Here is a 20,098-nt window from a genome sequence, read left to right on the forward strand (position 1 = left end):
GTATTTCAAGAAATACTCCGATTTTAAAAAATTGTTTTGTTTTGTTTTTTATATTTATATTTTATTTTTAAACCAGTTAAATCAACCTCTCGGGCTTTAGCAACATTTAGATAAAATTTTCACCAGTTCTAGATGAGAGAATCAACAATGAAAATTTTTCCAAACATGTATAAGTTTTAATTGGTTCCCAAAATTGAAAATTCATGAATATTATTGTAAAATTTTAATTTAAATTGTCTCTTTAACAACTGTCCCTATGTGGTATGATATAAGATTCAACCACGTATAATATTAACATATTAAATTGCTCAAACCTATCAAGCACTTATTGGAAAATTCTCTCCAAATTCTCTCCAAAGAGACTGGTTCTACAAGAAAATCTCTACAAGAGACTGGATCAACCAAAAAATAAAGGCCTGGAACAGATGGTAACCACAAATGCACAATTGTACCAAGGAAAATACATCTAAACTGGCAAAATCCAGCACCAGTTCTAGACTTTCAGGCTTCTCTGTGTTTTATAGAGTGGAACCTCAACTAGAAATTACAAGTTTTAAGTTTTAGTCAAGAGAAATGGAAAATTTATTACACCTATAAAGACTACAGAATTTGGGTCACCTCTGAACTTCAAGGAATCAGATGTGTTCCCAATTTCCTGAGATGGAATACTACACCATTGGAACACTGTTGATCTATATACATCCTCTTTTGTGATAATGTCTCTCTATGGTTCAGCAACTAGACTAAACAAACAAAACTTCCAACTCACCAAAGACTCAACTGTCTACTTCTTTACTTCCTCATACTCTGCCTCTGGGGGTTGATCACCACCCTGAGATCCACCAGAAGAGCCACCGGAGCTTCCAGACATATGCTGACCAATCTTTGAGACGGCCTTGTTTGCAATATCAAGTTTTGCCTTGATCTCATCAATGTTATCCCCAGATGCTGCCTTTCTCAAATCTGCTACCGCAGACTCAATCTCTCCAGCAATCTCTGCAGGTATCTTGTCTTTGTACTCACCCAAGCTCTTCTCTATGCTGTAGATGGTGGAATCAGCAGTGTTCTTCATGTCAATCAGAGCTTTTCTCTCCTGGTCCTTCTGGGCATGCAACTCAGCCTCCTTGACCATCTTTTGAATCTCTACTTCTGAGAGACCACCAGATGATCGGATTGTAATCTGCTGTTCCTTGCCGGTTGCTTTGTCCTTCGCAGAGACCGTCACAATACCATTGGCATCGATATCAAATGTGACTTCAATCTGGGGCACACCTCTCGGAGCTGGTGGAATACCAACCAGCTCAAACTCACCAAGCAACTTGTTGTCAGCAGCCATTTCACGCTCACCTTGTAGTACACGGACACCCACCTGCGTCTGATTGTCTGCTGCTGTTGAGAACACCTGAAAACAAAGATTTCACCAATAGCATTAATTACTAAACTTGGTGATAAAGACATGCCACCACTGTAACTCATCCTGTTGAATTCAAATAAGAAAAGACTTAATTTCCCATTGTTGTAGAGAAATCATGACACTGCTCACTACAATTTAAAGCACATATAGAGTAACTATGATTCAGTCCTAACAACCAACCTGGCTCTTCTTCGTGGGAATGGTTGTGTTACGGTTAATCAATTTGCTGAAGATACCACCAAGAGTTTCAATTCCAAGGGATAGAGGAGTAACATCCAAAAGAAGCAACTCTTTCACATCTCCCCGGAGTATACCACCCTGAATAGCAGCACCCATCGCCACTGCCTCATCGGGGTTCACCCCTTTACTTGGGCTCTTTCCAAAAATCTCTGCAACCACTTCTTGTACTTTAGGAACACGGGTCATCCCTCCAACAAGAAGAACCTCATCAACATCCTTAGTAGTTATGCCAGCATCCTTCAAACAATTCCTACAGGGGTCTCTGGTCCTGTCGATCAAATGATTCACCAAAGTTTCAAACTTCGACCTAGTCAAGGTGATGTTCATGTGTTTTGCACCAGATGCATCAGCTGTAATGAATGGCAGATTAATATCAGTCTGAGTTGTTGATGAGAGTTCAACCTTAGCCTTCTCAGCTGCTTCCCTCAGCCTTTGCAGGGCAAGCCTATCCTTGGAGAGATCAATCCCCTCTAATCTTTTAAATTCACTCACCAAATAATCTAGCAAGACATTGTCAAAATCCTCTCCACCCAAGAATGTATCTCCATTTGTTGCTTTGACCTATAGAACAAACACAGATATGAAAGAAATCCTCACATAATCTACAAGCACAAAAAAATTGCCAACAGAAGAATATTACACACCTCAAAAACACCATTTGAAATTTCCAGGATAGAAACATCAAAAGTCCCACCACCGAGATCAAAGACTGCAATAAGACCTTCCTTGTTATTTAACCCATACGAAAGTGCAGCAGCAGTTGGCTCATTAATAATTCTTTGAACGTCAAGGCCAGCAATTCTCCCCGCATCCTTTGTCGCCTGCCTCTGAGCATCATTGAAATACGCTGGCACAGTAATTACAACCTTGGTGACTGTCTTCCCCAAGTAAGACTCTGCAGTTTCTTTCATCTTGGTTAGAATGAATGCACCAATCTGACTGGGAGAATACTGCTGCCCATTGGCTTCAACCCATGCATCTCCATTTGGACCCCTAACTATTTTGTATGGAACCATCTTCATCTCTTTTTGTGTCATGGGGTCATCAAAACGTCTTCCTATCAGACGCTTGGTCCCAAATATCGTATTTGTTGGGTTGGTAACTGCCTGACGCTTGGCTGGAGTCCCCACAAGTAGTTCACCCTTCTGACTGAAGGCCACAACAGATGGTGTGGTTCTAGAACCTTCAGAGTTCTCAATCACCTTTGGATTCTGCACACAACATACATAGCTATCAGTGCTAAGAGAGAGAGACAACGGGGGTGGAAGCTCTACAGAACCAAATACATCATAAGAGATATAACCTTCCCCTCCATAACAGCAACACATGAGTTTGTGGTACCCAAGTCAATACCAACAACATCATTCCCAGCAGGTTTGGAGCTGAATCAAAAGAGACATAGTAGTCAATTAGAAAAGGGAAGCACACGATAAAAAGAGTGGCCAAATAATCAAATATAAAAATAATAAGCACCTGAATGGCCTGGCCAAACTAGACCACTTCTGACCCAGTGGAGAGGGAGCCCAAAATGTCTTGATATTACCAGCAAGCTGCCAAAGGTTTAATCAGCTTCAAATAAGGTTGCCCATAGTAAGGTATCTTTAACATAAATGGTACAACACGATATGTCCTCAGGATTTCACAATGAATCCAGCAACAGCAGAAGACATTCATCTACAAGCTAGAGAAAATTCAATCCAACAAAATATACCAGGTAGAAACCCTTGGATTATTTGCTTTATTTCTTGCAATCATTAAAAGTTCCAAGACAGTTCAAAGAAAGTAGGAAGTGTGACATCAATAGAGCATCTGCTTCTTCTGGCTCTGAATCACAAGTCATTATCTAAACCATACAATAACATGATCTACCAATAAAAAATTGGAGTGGAATTTCCTCAAAATTTTCAAGGAAGCATTTGAAATCTTCTTCATGGATGAAGCAATTAAAGAACCAACATAACCTCCCTAAAGCAACTTCCTATACCACAATATTGAAGCACAGTTCATTTCCCCAAAGAAAGATCTGCTTCAGAAAATTTCAATAATCAACTAAACCATATGACGCTATGAACTAGAAGGACAGAAAATTGAAAAGATATTAAGCTACAACCTACAACTGTAAGACCAATATAAAAGATCGGTAGAAGAGATGATAAACGTATTCCTGCTACTATAATTCACTTGCAAGATCAGAATTCTCAAAATTTTCCCAAAAATAGGCAAGCCTTGTTCTCCTTCGACTCATGCGAAGAAGAAAGAATAACAGGGTTATCCAAACAAAATTAAGACTCCATCATAATGCATCAACATGGGTACGGCCAGCAAAACTTCAAAGCCTATAAACACGATAAGCTTTGATTACAACTATCACAGGTAAAATATATGTCTAAGAGTAGGTCCTGTTGATAACCGCTAACTCCCGATGATGGAAATCCAACGATGAAATGTAGAGCAAACTACAAAACCCATTCCTGTAACCTCAACACGATCCCAACACAAACATCCATAAAAATAAAACTCATATACGAGAACCCAGATCATGGAGAATCATTAAAGACATAAAACAAACACAAAAAGTTTCGATCATCTAAAAGAAACAACAATATTCAAACAGAAACATAAAAAACCCATCATCGTTTCTGGCAGAATACCATAAATATCATATGGACAACATGTAGGTAAACCACCAAAGAAGAACTTCAATTATAAAACAGAAGTATAAAAGTGATCGCAGAGCAGTAACACCAAAAAAATCGAGAAGACATACACATCTCTGTGATGATAAATGGGAAGAACGCTTCAGAGAACGGAGAAGAACCGAAGTTGCCATAATTCAGCTCCGGCCAGTTAGGGTTTTACGTCTAAGGGTTTATGCTTTGGTGATTGCAACCGAGCTTCCACAGGTTTTCTGTTTTTATTTTTTCTGACGCTACCGCTTCTAAATAACTCTGTGTCTCACGTTCTGTTTCTTCCGGAGCTTCTAGAGTTCTCGACACCGTTACCAGCCAACAGACCCAACAGTGTCTTATTGTCCCAATTGTTGATTCAAATTACAGCCCTGCCCCACTGCCAGAAACTTCGATTTTATGAACCTTATTGGCCAAGTTTTATTTTAAAAAAATTTCAGTGCGAATCATTCTCTGTTCCAAATTTTCCAATTTTTATAACGATGTTACCCGATTCAATTGGTAATATCAACACCTCAACACCTTTCAGTGAAGCCATTGTGGGTTCGATTCTGCGATGGCATATTATGTGATACCCATCTCTATTCCAAAATAATAACGATACTGTTAAAACCAGGGTTCTAACCATTCTCCCTCACTTCTCAGGAATTTTACCAGAGAGGGAGAACAGAGATAAAGCAATGGAGCAGATCTCAATAATGACGAATGGCAATGGAAAAACTCAAATCTTGTGCCAAGCGCTTCTCCTCTGGACTTTCCCTGGTAGTTTGTAATGGTGGAATAGCCCAACTCGCCTCTGGTGTAGGAACGACTCCATCAGAAACAAATGACAACAGCTCAAGCAACTTGACAGCAGGTAATCTACTAACAAATGCTCATTTCCACAATTTTAATCAACAATTCACAGAAGAATAAGAAGCCTTACCCTCTTACTCTACTCGTTTCCATTGTCTTCTCAACTGCATTACCATCTCACTTCAGTTCATGAAAAGCCGGCCCTAACCATGAAGCCACAAGACCATACATAGCCTCTTCGCATGACTGGAACCCACAAGACCCAAAACCATTTAATGGAACTGAAGGCACTTCCTTCCATAAGCTTATCGATCTACTCCTTGCTCTCAAGTCTCATCACAGCATTTTTCCTCACACCCTCCATCTTCAATCTGATGCTGCTTTTTTAATTCAAGATTTCTACAGGAAAGCTAGGATTACCTGAACAAAGGTGCTAAACAATGAGTTGGGATGCTGGATTTTGCTCCCTTACATTAATCCATCACACATTTAGGGGAATAATTGCTTTTAATTTAATTTATCAATGTTTCAGATATGAATCTCGCTCATAAATATGTAGAAGAAGAATACGAGGGTGGAGGATCTTCACTCACCAAACATAGATGTGGTGATTTTGGCTCTCCGATTGGGTGCCTTAAAGGTGCCTTACTACCGAGAACTCAAAGCCAATGGGTTTATGCAGACAACATTTGTATAATTGTATTTCATATTTTGCTAAAAAAAAAGTATATTTTTATTTTGCTCATGAAGAACATTTGATTCAGTTGGCTAAAACCAATGTTGGGATTAAAGGCAAAATCCCACAATATATTTAAATGATGTAGTCGAAGTATGCATAAGTTTACTCACATAAACCTTAGTTTTAAAAAAAAATTATTCCCAATGAAACTGGTTTGAATTCACTCATACATGTGTTATTATTTTGACAAAAACTCCTAAGGCGTTCGTTTACTGGATCCAAGGATTACAAATTCCTGGATTCATGAATCAAAGATTTATACTTGTTCGGTTGTAAAACATCCATAGATTCATGAAATGAAATTCAAGAATTTCATTTTTTTACATAAACATATGAATTAAGCCATTTTTAAATATTGGAAAAATTCATAAATCCCACACTAGGTATAAAATGGGTGAAATTTACAAATTCACGAGGAATAACCCAGCTGAACTTTACTAACTTCAATAGATTTGAGGCTATTCAAATAGTTAACTTTTTGAAAATTTTCATTTCATTTCAAATCCCTGAATTCATATAACCAAACTGCATCATGGTCTCAAATCATGTCTATCAAACTCGATATGGGTAGGTTGTGCTAAGGCTCCTTAAAGTCTTTAAGTATAATGCTCTCAACCACCAATTTCCACGTTCCAGAGAGATCAAGATACACGTAACCATGTTAAAATCCTCTAATTCGTTCATCTAGCAGCGCTATGCAGGTCAGACCTAAGAGCTAACATAACCGGCGGTGAATCATTCAGATGTTGAGAATTGAGAAACCCTGGAAATTCACGGGAGCAAAAGTTAAACACAGCATGGCTCTGCAGTTTCCTCCTTCCGGAGACATGATTGGCGAGAAATGAGTAAAGATCTCCCTCTGCTACAAAACAAAACCAGGTCAGAAAACTGAAGCACACAGCAGAAACAACAGCTCATGCTAGCGGGTTAAGCTAGTATGTTATGCCACCCTTTTCCATCTAGGGAAACTCCTCTCAACTATCTCCAAGCTAAATGTTTTGCTGATATGACATTGCCAGAATGGAGTTTCGATGCATTAGAGTTGAACCTCGTTACAGTGACAGCTAACACGTTTTATGTTAACACTCCATTGTCCTTTGGAACTCAAAAAATATTGAAAGTTCAAGTAGTTGATGTCTTGGGAAATATTTGACAGCAATCTGAATAAAAATGGATCACAATAATCCCCTAGGAACATAGAGCTTAAGCATCATCTCCCAATTTGTTACTACTGTAGACCTCGAAATTCTTACATCATGGACTAGTAGAAAAATACTAGAAAAGTTTGAAAATTCAAACCCATCAACTTGGTGTATGAATTGTCACTAATGGTACTGATGATACAAAATACCAAATTTCATTTGTTCCAAGCCTAGTACAAGATTTCTAATCAGCTGCAATACATCTAAAAACAAGTTGAGAAAAATGTGACAGAGAAAGAGGATTGATTGCTTTTCAACAGGGTACCAGAAACAATAAGGTATCACCATGCAATCCAAGAGGGTTTTGCAAGGTCATTTACCAACATCATCCGGAAACAGATCAGGAGAAAAGTGAGGGATTGGCTGATGCAGTACCAACTTGGACTTCAAGCAGCTCCAGGCGACGCTCCAATGTGTCAAGTTTTTCATTTAAAGATGCTAATTTGCTCTTTGTTGTAGCTTCTGGAGGTCAATGGGATAAAACCAGTGAATAATAGCCAAATTGGAAAAGAAATCAACTTAAATATATAGTATGTTCAGACAAATAGTCTACATCCAATCTGTCCCTCCCCCTCCCTTGGTGTTCTGTCTAAGCAGGTCAATGCAAAATCATAGGCATTTAGCAATGCATATTGACAATTAAAAATCAGCTTCTCTTAGTAGAAATGATGGACACAAAACTTACGATCAATGCAGTGCATGCTACATCTGGACCAGGGAAACATCTGATATAAAGACAAGGATCTTCTATTTTTCCCTAGGTAGAAAGGAAATTCATTGAAGAGAGAGAGCTACTACAACCAGAGAATGAAGATCTAAACAGATTCAACACCCAAGGATTAACAATAGGCTACACCATCAGAATCTCAACCCACAAGGCCAACTTGACCAAGGAGTCCATAACCAAATTGGAGGCCCTCGGAATAACAGAAAGATGGGTATCTTCATTTCCAATAAGTATGGAAAATGGTATAATATTTGCTGGAGGAAATCTGTACATCAAACAAAAGCTGAATCTCCAAACTCCACATTGATGCAGAAATCACTCTAAGTAGCAGACTCATCTAGAATGATCTTTCTAACATATTGTGGGCACATTGGAAATAGCAAAAAGATAAATTGGGCAAGAATTAGCTGAAGTCTCAAGCCAAGAGACTAACACTCCAGACAAGAGGAAATCCTAAGAACAAGTAATATGTGCCATGTGATAGAGCTGAAATTTTGTAGGCAGGTAGAACACGAGTTCTGCTGTTCTGGAAACAGAAACAGGGGCAAGGCTGTGTATATTATGATCCTCCTAGAACCCGCCATGGCGGGGTGCCTTGCATTAGGTGTGCCAAAACTTGGTAAAATAAAGCTATGAGAATTCAATTTAACAGAAAAATAGAATTGAACTTTTCTAAATAGAGATAAAAAGCTAAAACATTACAGCGGAGTTCATAAGCACAAGGAACACAAAGGAAGGTAAAAGGATGAATCCGAGTCTGAAATTTAATAAGTGACCAATTCATAGATTCCAATGACAATAGAGGCCTAGGGAACACAATTCAGTCTTTAGATAAGAGCTTAAAAGCATTAGGAATGCAGTAAAATTGGTACCGAATTGAATGAGGAATTCAAAGAGACGACGAACATTGAGGGAGATGTGAGAGATGAACTCTCGATTCTCCCAATCTGCTTGTACTGCTATACCAACGTTAACCGCGTTTGTAATTCCTCCAGCTCTCGCCATATCAAAATTCAGAAACTATCAAGAAAACCGCCCAAAGTCAAACAGGGTAAAAAAGAAGAAACTTCAAAGTATAAAGCCACGGATTCCATAATACTTAAACAAACGACGAAGGAAATGCAGATCAAAAGACAAGTGAAAAGTTATATCTGAAACCCTAGAACCGAATTATGGGAGTTAAAAAAAATGAAATGAGCAGAGGAAGAAGTTGAAGTTTGAAAATAAATACCTTCAGCCACTGTTCGAGATCTGATTGTTGTTTTCATCCCCTGCAAGAGAGCATTGGAAAGAGGGAGACAACAACGAGAAGAAGGAGCAGTTCTAGTTGGGGTTAGTGAGGTTCTCCATTTTTATTCTTTTTAATTTTTAAATAATTGGATATCTCTCTGCTGTAGTACTGTGCTGATCACAGTCGCTCGCCTTAGTGAGAGACACGTACGATGAGGGAGATTCGATTGGTCTGTACGGTTTGGTTTTTCACCGGTTGAATCGGTTTAGGAAGCGTGTGGACAAAAAGGGTTGGAACAAGCGTTTCTAATGAAATCCAAAGATACTCTTCATTTCTTCGTTTGGTTCTCTATCAGGGGTGTGGTGGTCTAGTGGTCTCAAGTTTATTTTCAAATGATTTAGTAAATTTTATGTTCCAAGTTTAAATCCATTCTAACCCTCTGTTTCTTGCATTAGATGGTTGTGTGTTTTTTGGCCTAGGCATGAAAGTTACTGTTTTCTATGGACTACATTAGGCTTCCGGTGGGGCTCTCTTGACAAGGTTAGTGCTTGCGCTAGTAGTGCACAGAGCTAATGCTTGCATATGTCGTCTTTGATAAAAAGTTTGAACAAATTGGGTGGTCGGTGTGGAGGGGGAGATGCTAAGTAGCCACTACTGCATCCCCTTTTTTATTAAAAAAAATAAAAATAAAGAATCATTGCGTGTTATTACTAAAACCCCTTTCTTTTCTCGACCTTGTTGACAGAGATTTTGATCTTCAATCATTGAGATTCAACTGCAGAAATTTTGCTTGAGAGTCATGGGCATGACTGAAGTTTTTTTTTCTTCTAATCTTTGTTTCCTATTTCTCACCACCAGTGGGTCCCACCTGTTATTTTCCTTTCATTTTGGTTTCGCTTCAAATCTACATTGTTTTTGGTTTTTCGATTTGTATCCGGTTCACTAAACCAAATTAACCAAACCGATACACTACATGAGGTGTTTTCAAGATAATCGGAAACAGAGACTTTTCCGGTCATCCACTTTATAAGTCAGATAGATCAATTATGAAGCCACGCTTGAAAGGCAAGGCTGCTGGCACTGAACCTTTCTCTCAGTGGCAGTTGGAGATTGCTTCTCTCCTATTCCTTACTCTCTTTATTTCTCTGCACGGATGAACTTAGAAGATTTTCAATCCCTACACATACTAATACTTTTCATAACAGCAAGCGAGCATCATTAGGCGATTACCAAAAGAAAGAGAAGAAAAAAAAAAGTGAGCATCATTAGGCAACATTCATGGTTTGGGTTAGATCAAGATTGGACCTGGTCGTGGTTCATCTTTGGGTGTAGTATAATTCGGTTCTGGTTCAATTAAAAAACCAGAAATCATGGGATCTTATATTAATTAATTGGTGGGTCAATTTGGGAATAGCAATTATAGCCGGAGGATTCACGGTAAAACATATCGGTGAAACTCGGCCAAATTTCGTCCAAATTCTGTGATAAGCGAAACAAAATGGGGGCGAAATCTCGATTTATGCTATATTATCGCCATAATCCATGGCCGTTGCTACCTCATCCTCTTCTTCTCACTCGAGTTCTTCCAAACCTCTCCCCAAACCTCACAAACCCTTCCATCCCAAACCTGACAATCGCACCCTGCACTGCACCTTTGAAAATGTCGAACTCCACCTAAAAAAATCAGTGAACAATTGGCAAAATTCGCCAATTCACTAGGTTTTGCCAAAAGGAGAACCAGAAAATCTCGCTAGAATGTCACCCCCCTTGGGAGGATTGTAAGTACATGTAAGGCAAAATCCAAGTGTGCACCTGCTTACATATATATATTTTTTCTTTTCTGGATGTTGCTATGAGTATCCATCCAAGTCCTGAATCAGTATCTCCAATGAAGATTAGATCTTCTGTTAAATTTTGTTTTCCAAGTCCGAGTGATATATGAGAAGTTTGACATCAATGGCATCTTGACTAATACTGTTTGATTACTGATTTCAGTATCCTTACTCTACATCAATTGTTCTGTATGAGATGTCCTATTCTCAGTTGGAATCTGCAATGGATGGATTGTCCTGAGAATTAAGCATCTTACCCTTCTCAAAAATTACAACCCTCGAGGAGGGGTTTACACATCATATTCTTTAATTTGATTCTACCAGATTTCTCCTGAAATTATAAACTTTCCTCAAGACTCAAAACCATATTAGAATTACTTCGTAAAACAAGGTACAGGATTTGTATACAACACATACACAATTCCATCAAGAAAATCTCAATGAAATTCTGCTTGATATTACAGTTGCAAGCTCTACAGTCTTCTTTCTTCATAACCGTATCCCTACAGGGAAGACTTTCTTCTCTCAACCGCCTTCACGTAATCAAGAGGTCTGTAAAATTACAGTTTCCACCGCCATTTCAATGTTCTGCAGAAACAGGAAATGATAAAGTGAGAAATGCATTCTCTATAACAAAGATTCTGAATGTTCTTTTCAATTGCATATAAACATAGGCCAATTACTCTCCTTTTCAAATGTAGCAGCATCCTTAATGGTATTCAAGAAAGGCAGTAAGGCCTGAGATTATTTCCCATGTATAGCACTACTAATTATACTCAACTTTTGTCATTTGTATGAAAAGAAGGTTGGCCCTTTCATAAGAAAACAAGGATTGGACCTTCACTAATGAAAACTAGAGGTATAACAGGCATTAGAAAAGATAACTTACTACTGATTTAAAAGCATAAAAAGGTCCAAAAAAGGAAAACCAAATTACAAGAATTTACATACCTCTAGAATAAGATGCTTTATTTCCCTCAGTTTTTGTACTTCATAGTTTCTTTCTCAAACCCAACTGTGGGGAATTGTTTTGCATATTCTTCAACCTCATGACGGAGCTTCGAGATTTCAGATTTGATATCATCACGGGTCTGGATTGTAGCCATGAAGTCCTTCACCTTAGTCCCTGATATATGAAAACCCACAACATGATATACCTTCTCTATGTAAATTGAACCACTCACACATACAAGCAGCAATATGCAGCTGAAATATGTAAGAAATAAAGCAGTCACATACAGAAATACTAAAATTTGCGAAAAAATATAAACCTTTGGTTTCAGACTTAATCTTCAAAGCCAACTTCACAGCACTATCAAAACACTCAGCTACTTTGGCAAAATCCTCTTCAACAAATCCTCTTGATGTAAGGGCTGGGGTTCCTGAATTACAAAAGATAGAAGACCATTTAAACTGAATGTATCATATTTATAGATAGAGTAAGGATGAAAATGGTGGAAGTAGAGGCTTTACCCATCCGAATTCCACCAGGGACCATAGCAGACACATCCCCGGGAACTGTATTCTTGTTGGCAGCAATATGAACCAATTCCAAAACCTTTTCCACTCTGGAACCATCAATACCCTGTAGATCAAAAGTTTGAAAGAGTAATTCTACCACGGTCTAAAATATTCCAGAAAACATTAGTGGGGCTTACACTTTCAAGAATCATGGTTGAGTAGCTAAAGGTTCGACTGAAATTCAGAAGGATTAAACTAATGTTCACTAGTCATCAGTGGAATGAAAAGTTTAACACAAACATCTGAAACAAACTTCAATAATGAAAAAAGAGGAAGAAAATAATAATAATAATAATTTACCTTGTTTTTTAGATTCAGCAAGACCAAATGGTTTTCAGTTCCACCAGAGACAAGATCATAGCCCCTCTCCATCAAAATCTGCAAAATGAGTTAATTTTGAAAGTCAAAATTTCCAATCAAAGATTATATAATCCCAAACCAATTGAAATTGCTTCAAGTAATAGGTCACATAATGGTCCCATGTTCAGAAAGCCAGTAATTCACAGACCTAGGATCAAATCCTATCTTCCCTTTAGTGCCAATGCTAAACACATAAAGGTGACTAAGAAAATTTCCTCTTCAGGGAGAAAAATTAAAAAGGAAATCATGTTACCTAGGATATACCTGAGCAAATCTTGAGCAATTACGGAGAACCTGCTCTTGGTAGGCTTTGTACTCTGAAGTGGTTGCCTGCAAATTGCAATTACACATATCGGAACGCAGCAATGAATTGAGTTGAAGCAAAACCAGGATTTTCCATTTTCTTATTTCATTTCTGGTAGGGTTGTTGGGGGGGGGGGGGAACTCATATGCAAGAACATGCTCAATGTCAGAGTTGTGAAGACATTGGAGGTGCCCTGGAGGCAAGGCAACCAAAGAAACACCCAACTTGCCAAGCTGCTCTGATACTAAGACAGTCACCTAGGCAATGCCTTGACAACTGTGCTTAATCTATTTAGATTTAGCAGAATGAAGTTTGGCAGATACAGGTTTCCAATAGTTAAACTAGACATCTTTTTCTGAGAAGAAATACAGGTCTACAATAATTAAACCAGACATCTTTTTCAGAGCACAAATTCCATAGTCTCCACCATGGTTGTCACAGTCTCTAGCCAACCCAATGTGTTGGAGGGTGTCCAGGTGCAAGGCAACCAAGGCACCTAGACATCATCTTGAAAATGTTTTTTTTTTGGGTAAAACCTTGAAAATGTTTGCTGCATGCTCTTGTGAAGTGTATAGGTTGGATAACAAAATGCAGGCTAATGGCTCTATGATGTGTCATGTGGGTTGTTTGAGTAAAGCTATTTAAAACAATATAATCCATACAAGAAGTCTACCCACCCCCCCCCCCAACCCAAAAAAAAAGAAAGAAGCAAAACAACCCCAGCAGGAAAAAAGGGAAAAGAGAAAGAAGAAAGAAGACTATAAACCGCATAACATACATGCTCCCTGTTTAGACTACAGTCACAAGTGTTAAAAGAACCAAGATTCACAGGTGATTGTGCATACAGAGCATTGATCTTGTTATGATAGGGAAGAGAATGTTCCTGGTTTATTCAACCCCCCCCCCCCCCAAAAAAAAAAAATTCCTGGTTTAGGTAAATGAAAAAGAAAAGGAACTACAAATAGTTAAATAAGGAAATAGTGAATAAGCCACATATCCATTCATCCTCATAGAAAAATCTCCAAAAGAAGTCAAAAATTATCCACAAGAATGCATACCTGTTTCAATGCAACTGCTAACCCTGTAATCGTATGATTGTGTGGACCACCTTGAAGCCCTGGAAAGACAGCTTGATTTATCTTGTCTTCATAATCGTACAAGACCTTTCAACGCAAAAGTAGTAATAGTTTTAGCTTTGCCCTAAATCTCAGTCTTGATTTTAGAACTAAAAAATTCACTTCTCATAACAACTCACCTCTTGGCCTTGTTTGTTGATCTCTTTCACTCCTTTCCGGAAGAAGATCATGGCTCCACGTGGCCCACGTAGTGATTTGTGTGTTGTAGTTGTCACGATGTCTGCATATTCAAAAGGTGATGGGATGACACCAGCTGCAACTAATCCACTAATATGCGCCATATCTGCCAACAGGACAGCTTTCTGCTTATTACAGACCTGTAAAACACATGATAATTGCGCTCAGATTTTCTAACCTGTCAATAAATTCTTACTAAGATGATTGTATTGCATGAATCAGGATTAAAATAGCTTTTACCTTGCGCATAGATTCATAGTCATAAAGGCGTGCATAAGCACTAGCACCAGCAACTATCAATTTTGGCCTGAAAAGAGCAGCACTCTTCTCCATCTGTCATTTTCAAAGCAAGTGAACTCTTTAGATATAAATATTGTAACAATAAAAAAAAATTAATATTAGACTACATCATGGGGCCTAATGGAAACTGACCAAGCAATCCATGAATTTACTGAACCAGCTACTATTTTCAATTTGCATGCATAATTTTAATGGAAAACTAGAAGTATTATAATCAGAAAATAGGTTACACTTTCCCAGTCATAAATCAGAGAAGAGAAAAGCAATTTAAACCATGCAAAAGTGCTGGAATCCTTTAATCAGCAATTCATTAACCTATTTGTTCGGTGTACCACATATATGATCCAGTTCAGGGCCATGCTTTACTACCTGGATCAACCTTTATTTATTTCAGTAAAAGGCACGGAAGACAAGTATTGTTCCCATTTTCCATCTACAGGCCATATTCCAAAACTGGGAGTTTAATGAGGATAACTTCACACTTCCATCTTCTAAAGTCATTATTAGCTATTTAAGGTGTCACATAGAAAACTAACACATAATTGGCTAATTGGATGCATTTCTAGGTCCAGGTGCCTGACATTTTCTACTCATTGTTTCATCCATTAAAATTACATACTCTGATCAAATGAATGGCCAAAAAGAGAGCTGAATTTGCATGTAAAGTATCCTTTGAGATGCATTTACAGGAGCAATGGAGAGAGAGATACAGTCAGTATATTAGTCCCCCAAGGGCTCCTACACAACAGTGTGGAAGATTCCAGGGTCACCTGGCCTTCCTACTTAGCAAATCCATCTGGAAGAGGTATGTAAATCTTGCTAATATTGGCAGAATAGGCATCATATATATCAGGTTGCAGGCTTGCAGCTTAGGTGGTATCTAAATACCCTGCAAAGCCATGCCCTGCACTCCCTTACATTCATTCGTTCCAAAAGGACTTTGCCATGTGGTGGAGTAGAACTTCAAAAGTTGGTTGAATAGTCAATATTTTGAAAAACAACTTGACGGATAACAGTAAAAGGGGAAACTCCAATATACAGCCATGCATAATTGAGGTGGACCGGTACTTTGGTCAATCCAAAATCTCTCAAACAGTCCTGATGGTACAACAAACCATCCTCATGGATGAAAATGGTGGGCTGTGATGCTCAGCTCTGCAAAGCAAATGGTGTGTCCAGCATTTTGAATAAACAGAGCTACAACTGTCATGCCATCTCAGCTTGACTTTCATCCCTTTCCTGGATGATTCTTTTTGCCTCTATATTTGAACTATATAGAACAGATATGATGTCATTTGGCATGTTAATAACAGAACAATAAATCAAAGGGTCCTAGTTTCAAACTTAGATAAAAGCAAAATCCAATCCCAACAGCTAAATGGAACTGGAAAAAAGCAAGGAAGATACCTGCTCATAGTCAATGTACCCTGTGCTTTCATTCAATCTATATGGCATTGTCTCAAAAAATATAGACACCGCAGATATCTTCTTGGTATCAGTCTGCACAAATGATGACACCGATACATCACAAACCATTACTGAGACAGAAAATAGTGTTTCCATCAACAGGACTCTCCACTTTTTTGCATACATACACCCCTATCCCGCAATCAAAAAAAGCAACAAATCCTCAAAACCATTTTCTAATCCAAGACAGAAATGTTCCTCAACCAACAAAAGAAAAGATACAAACTCTTTACAATTCAAAGTTATTATTAATTTCATCAAGAGCATAAGCTTAAAAATATTTCACATGCTCATACGAAGCTGAGAGATTATTGATTGCTTTCAATTCTCCACTAGATGTGCACGATTGAAAACCCTAAGAAATAAATATCTATTTTCAACATCTCTGAAGTGCACATTATAGATGCCTCTACTTTAGGTGTAGATCACATTAGTGAGTTAAATATGATGCCCAATTTTATCTTAACAGCATGCTGAGTCAAAGACAATCTTCTCTGTCACTGCCTGTACCTCCCCACCCACCCAACCCCCCACAAAAGAAGAAGGTGGAAGACGTATAACTTATATCACCACATAACAAGAATACAAAATTACAAGGTACAGTGGTTTAAAAGGAAAATTGCTATGACCAGGATAGATGAATTTGAAATGAAGTGTGAACGTCAAAATAAAGCTGAAGAAATGTGTTGCTGTTTGTTCACCCTTTTTCAGGTCAATTGCTCACCTTTCCATAACGTATTCTATTTTTAGCATAATAAGAAAGAAAAAAAGGGAATGCATACCAGTTACAAACACAATTTATGGGTTGCTTTGAACCTTTTACAAATCCATTTTTTGACAAAAAAGGTGAAGTCAAGAGAAGAAGGGGGACAAAACTTCTAGCTTCGGCAACATGGTGGATAAGTTGAAGAAAAATCATTGGTATTAGGAGCTTTGAAAGATGAATGATGTATTTCACAGACAGTGAACATTTGATATGGTAGTGTTAGATGAATATCCCTCTTCAGAGGCCACTACAATCAGAATGTTACCACCAAATTTTGCTGCAAGGAAGCTAAACCGGAGGGAAATAGTAAGAACCTGATAGCCATGAGACAGATGTCCACCATGAGGAAGATCAAGAGCCATGATTCTCTCATGAGGCTTCAAGAGTGCAGTATAAACTTGAAAATTAGCAGGTGAGCCCGACAATGATTGAACATTCACTGAAAGAAAACAAGCAAGTACATATTCACTGGAGAGGAAAGAGGGGTTGGTTTAATGGAAACTAGAACTTTATGTCGTAATACTTGTATTGCATCACCAAGTAAGAAGTTTTCTCACTATAGATCTCAACTATCATTACATATACACTATACGTCATGCAAATCACATTATTCAAGTTGGGTTGGAAAGCCTCAACCCTACCTAAATGTATGCATTATGTTTGTTTACCTCCCCATTTCGCTGGATCCAACCTGAAAGCTTCCAAAGCACGTTTCTGACACAAGCGCTCCGCCATGTCAATGTACCTAAAAGATTGTAAATCCCATATATTTATACCAAAACCAGGACATACCAACTTGAAGGATAAACTAGATGGTAAACGTCACTAATACTACAAAACAAAAAAAGTGAACCAACTGCTTATTGGAATCCCGTACTCGTTTCCTCCATAATATCTCGCACCGGGATATCCTTCACTGTACTTATTGGTCATGATGGAACCAACTGCTTGCATCACGGACAAAGAAGTGAAATTCTCCGAAGGTATGAGTTCAAGTCCCTTAACAAAATACCAGAATTTCCAATCAGAAAATGAGCCACAAATCCACACGTGAAAGTTCTAGAAACCGATTTTGCAACACAGATAATCGAGAGAGAAAATAATAATTGGAAAGGAATACCTTCCATTGCCTTGCTTTCTCAAGCTCTATAATATCTGCAATCTCTGGATCGACGACCTCCAGCGGGCTATTCAACTGCTTCGTCCACTGGTATCATAAATTAATTTTTCGAGTAAGCTTCAATTGAAACAACCTCAGATCATATAATTCAACAGAATCCAATAAAAGAAACCAACAAGAATCTTCCTAGGTAGAGCGACACTAATGACTTCAAAGTTAATCGAAACAACACAAACTATCGCGGAAATGAATAGCTTACCGTCACACCAGATTTCTCCTTATCATAAACAGCTTCATTCGGTAAAGAAGACTGAACATGTAAAGGTATAAATAAATTAGATTCAGGGAGAAAATTAAAATCCAGTTCATGATGAAAACATTACTACTTCTGAAACAGAACATCTTCTTGACTGATTTGAGTAGTCTTGACAACAAGAAAAGAAAGAAGAGATTAAAGGAAGGGAAAATGTAAACCATGTAACGAAGAGATCCTTGAAGAAAGGGAAGCGGAATTGGTTTTCTCATGGAAGAGGAGAGCCTGCGAAGCGCCATAGCCATTGCCATCTGACGTTCTTCGCTTCGCCTCCGAGCTCTATCTCTCTCCCTTTCTTCTCTTTTCTGTAGCTTTTGCGCTTCGCTGTGTTCTGTTTTACTCTGTTAGTGGGGTTGGTGGTTGTATTTTTATTATTATTTGGGGAAAAGAAATACAAAAATTCTTTTTATTAATTTTTCTTCCTTTTTTGAGTAGTTTTTCTTATAAGCTCTGATAGTGATGCCTAAATGTTTGTGTGGTGGGTCCAACTTGATGCGCTGGCCACCTAACGGACTACCAACCTTCTCAGATTCCCTTTGATTCTTGATTCGAATCAAAACTATGGTGATTACACATTTGTCCTTTACATTAGTATACTTTTAGATTAATATATTATTATTGAAAAGATTGTTCAATTAGTAATAACCGACATCTTTTAGTGAAAAAATTACGAGTTTCAATACTCGCAATGGTATATGTAATAATTTCACTCTGTAATATAAACTACTAATCCAAAAAAATAATGTTCACATGAATACTTTACCAATTTAACATTAACTCAACTAAATTTCAGTTCTGATTCAATTTTATTATTAATTTTATTTTCAAATAATAATTGTCACCCTAATCTAGAAGGATGATTTAAGAAAATCATCAAGAAAAACATAATTTGAAGAGTTTGGATCCTCTCTTAAGAGATGTCAATAAGTATTAGTGAATGAAAATATTACATATGACTAAATCCTATAATCTATTAAATACTCATTACAGAGATTTCTTTCAAGAAAAAGAGCTAAGAACTAATTTGAATTGGTGATGTGTTCTTCATCTACATAACAAGATTAAAATATTTGCTTTAATAAATTGGTCAATTTGATTCAATTCTTCCCCCCCCGTTTGAAATCTCTAGATATTTGAAAACCCCACACACATGAAAACAAAAACCCCACAAAAAAATATTAAAAATTTTTTTTTTTTTTTTTCTTAAATTCAAAAGTGAAAATCATTATTTTGTTTTTTCTTTACTATAAATTGTTTTTTTAATGTTCCAATGGAGCATGACCCTCGCTATAAAAAAAAATATTACAAAATTGAGCATGGTCCTTGAATATGCATGGAATCAATGGGAATGTGTGCAACATGATAAGTGTAAGATTCCCACCTACCATAGGAATAGCATTGTCACCCAACTTTGGGTGTAGGTAGATAGAGCCAAATAATCAAATCTAGCCACTAATCCTCAATGTTTGGTTTGTGTAAAATGAAAACTCAATATTTCCACCCAACACAATTTTCCACGAAAACAAACGGAGCTTAATTATAAGCATTCGCACCCTAAATTATGCTAACACGCCAAAAATTCCCACGATTAGATCTTGTCTCTGGGTTTTTGTGTGTGGGACCAGCTGGGACAAACCACGTGACGAGATCCTGAAGAATATCTCTGTTTAATCAATTTTTCTAATTCTAAACTCGTGTACCTTCTTTGTTCACGGGTCCCCAACAGGGGTGGTTGGTAAGAAACACTGATGGCCATTGGATTGGAAT

The 20,098-nt window shown here is 37.7% G+C and overlaps 3 protein-coding genes across 3 annotated transcripts; all 3 read right to left on the bottom strand.

Annotated features, from left to right (window-relative positions):
- Positions 1–461: 461 nt before the first annotated feature.
- On the bottom strand, positions 462–4,637 carry LOC149014669 (heat shock 70 kDa protein, mitochondrial). The gene is made up of 6 exons (XM_089155740.1): positions 4,422–4,637; positions 3,128–3,204; positions 2,958–3,036; positions 2,299–2,865; positions 1,595–2,215; positions 462–1,402 (listed from the first exon to the last, which is right to left on the bottom strand). Exons 1-6 carry the CDS (start codon positions 4,482–4,484, stop codon positions 785–787), a joined length of 2,025 nt encoding a protein of 674 aa, XP_089011866.1. The 5' UTR covers positions 4,485–4,637; the 3' UTR covers positions 462–784.
- Positions 4,638–7,072: 2,435 nt separating this feature from the next.
- Positions 7,073–9,157, bottom strand: BRK1 (BRICK1). Its single transcript, XM_089155724.1, has 3 exons — positions 9,036–9,157; positions 8,677–8,824; positions 7,073–7,539 (listed from the first exon to the last, which is right to left on the bottom strand). The coding sequence occupies exons 2-3, from the start codon at positions 8,807–8,809 to the stop codon at positions 7,418–7,420; spliced, it is 255 nt and encodes an 84-aa protein (XP_089011850.1). The 5' UTR covers positions 8,810–8,824; positions 9,036–9,157; the 3' UTR covers positions 7,073–7,417.
- Positions 9,158–11,005: 1,848 nt separating this feature from the next.
- LOC149014671 (serine hydroxymethyltransferase, mitochondrial-like) lies at positions 11,006–18,672 on the bottom strand. The gene is made up of 16 exons (XM_089155170.1): positions 18,493–18,672; positions 18,278–18,328; positions 18,019–18,105; positions 17,776–17,897; positions 17,567–17,643; positions 17,213–17,337; positions 16,073–16,165; positions 14,606–14,698; positions 14,308–14,505; positions 14,111–14,215; positions 13,013–13,078; positions 12,689–12,766; positions 12,341–12,452; positions 12,139–12,249; positions 11,819–11,993; positions 11,006–11,455 (listed from the first exon to the last, which is right to left on the bottom strand). Exons 1-15 carry the CDS (start codon positions 18,580–18,582, stop codon positions 11,845–11,847), a joined length of 1,557 nt encoding a protein of 518 aa, XP_089011296.1. The 5' UTR covers positions 18,583–18,672; the 3' UTR covers positions 11,006–11,455; positions 11,819–11,844.
- Between the last annotated feature and the right edge of the window lie 1,426 nt (positions 18,673–20,098).

Source organism: Hakea prostrata, chromosome 5 (assembly GCF_041222555.1).
Source record: "Hakea prostrata isolate BN-2017 chromosome 5, UWA_Hpros_2, whole genome shotgun sequence".
NCBI lineage: Eukaryota > Viridiplantae > Streptophyta > Magnoliopsida > Proteales > Proteaceae > Hakea > Hakea prostrata.

Coding starts and splice junctions, on each gene's coding strand:
- LOC149014669 (XM_089155740.1), bottom strand. CDS start 4,484: ATGGCAACTTCGGTTCTTCTCCGTTCTCTGAAGCGTTCTTCCCATTTA. Junction 3,205..4,421: donor ATTTATCATCACAGAGATGT/GTATGTCTTCTC, acceptor AACCTTTGGCAG/CTTGCTGGTAATATCAAGAC. Junction 2,216..2,298: donor TTTCAAATGGTGTTTTTGAG/GTGTGTAATATT, acceptor TTTGTTCTATAG/GTCAAAGCAACAAATGGAGA.
- BRK1 (XM_089155724.1), bottom strand. CDS start 8,809: ATGGCGAGAGCTGGAGGAATTACAAACGCGGTTAACGTTGGTATAGCA. Junction 7,540..8,676: donor TGAATTCCTCATTCAATTCG/GTACCAATTTTA, acceptor ATTGACCTCCAG/AAGCTACAACAAAGAGCAAA.
- LOC149014671 (XM_089155170.1), bottom strand. CDS start 18,582: ATGGCAATGGCTATGGCGCTTCGCAGGCTCTCCTCTTCCATGAGAAAA. Junction 14,699..16,072: donor GGTACATTGACTATGAGCAG/GTATCTTCCTTG, acceptor TGAAAATGACAG/ATGGAGAAGAGTGCTGCTCT. Junction 14,506..14,605: donor ACTATGAATCTATGCGCAAG/GTAAAAGCTATT, acceptor TGTGTTTTACAG/GTCTGTAATAAGCAGAAAGC.